The sequence below is a fragment of the Galeopterus variegatus genome, unplaced genomic scaffold (genome assembly GCF_000696425.1).
Source record: "Galeopterus variegatus unplaced genomic scaffold, G_variegatus-3.0.2 Scaffold4088, whole genome shotgun sequence".
Taxonomy (NCBI): Eukaryota; Metazoa; Chordata; class Mammalia; order Dermoptera; family Cynocephalidae; genus Galeopterus; species Galeopterus variegatus.
In genome coordinates, this window is record NW_007730199.1 from 100,913 (window position 1) to 101,344 (window position 432).

Below are 432 nucleotides of genomic sequence, written 5' to 3' on the forward strand. Positions count from 1 at the left end.
GTGCAGTATTTCTCTTTCTGTGTCTGGCTTACCACTTAACATAAATTTAATTTTTAAGGTGTCAATTTAGAGCTAAATAGGGTGTCACCTTAGAACTCCATAGCTAACTAAAACCCAACAAGAGAGGTAGAATGTAAGGATGAGAGTTTACTACTACTTCACTTGATTTTAAAAGATCTCTGCTATATAGAAATTAACAACAGGTGAGATTCAAATAGTTAGCTGGAAGGCAATAACAGTATCAAAACTGTTTTATGAGACCACCAAATTACTAACGTTTATTTCCACAATCTTATATATTACACTATTAAATGTGGGTCTAACCACTGAAACAGTTTAAGCTCAGAGGAAGAAGTCTCCACCAGTCTCACCTTGGTACAGACCACCCGTACAATCACTTTCCAAAATGCAGAGGAATCAGACCCAGGTTGT

At 36.3% G+C, this 432-nt stretch overlaps 1 protein-coding gene across 1 annotated transcript in view; it reads right to left on the reverse strand.

The window, feature by feature from the left end:
• RNF141 (ring finger protein 141) overlaps positions 1-431 on the reverse strand; it is a gene marked incomplete at its 5' end in the record, with an annotated part of 19,691 nt that extends 19,260 nt beyond the window's left edge. Inside the window, one exon of the mRNA XM_008586722.1 lies at positions 372-431. Within this exon, the coding sequence (XP_008584944.1) occupies positions 372-431 (60 nt within the window). The remainder of the gene's footprint in view (positions 1-371) is intronic.
• Position 432: the final 1 nt, after the last annotated feature.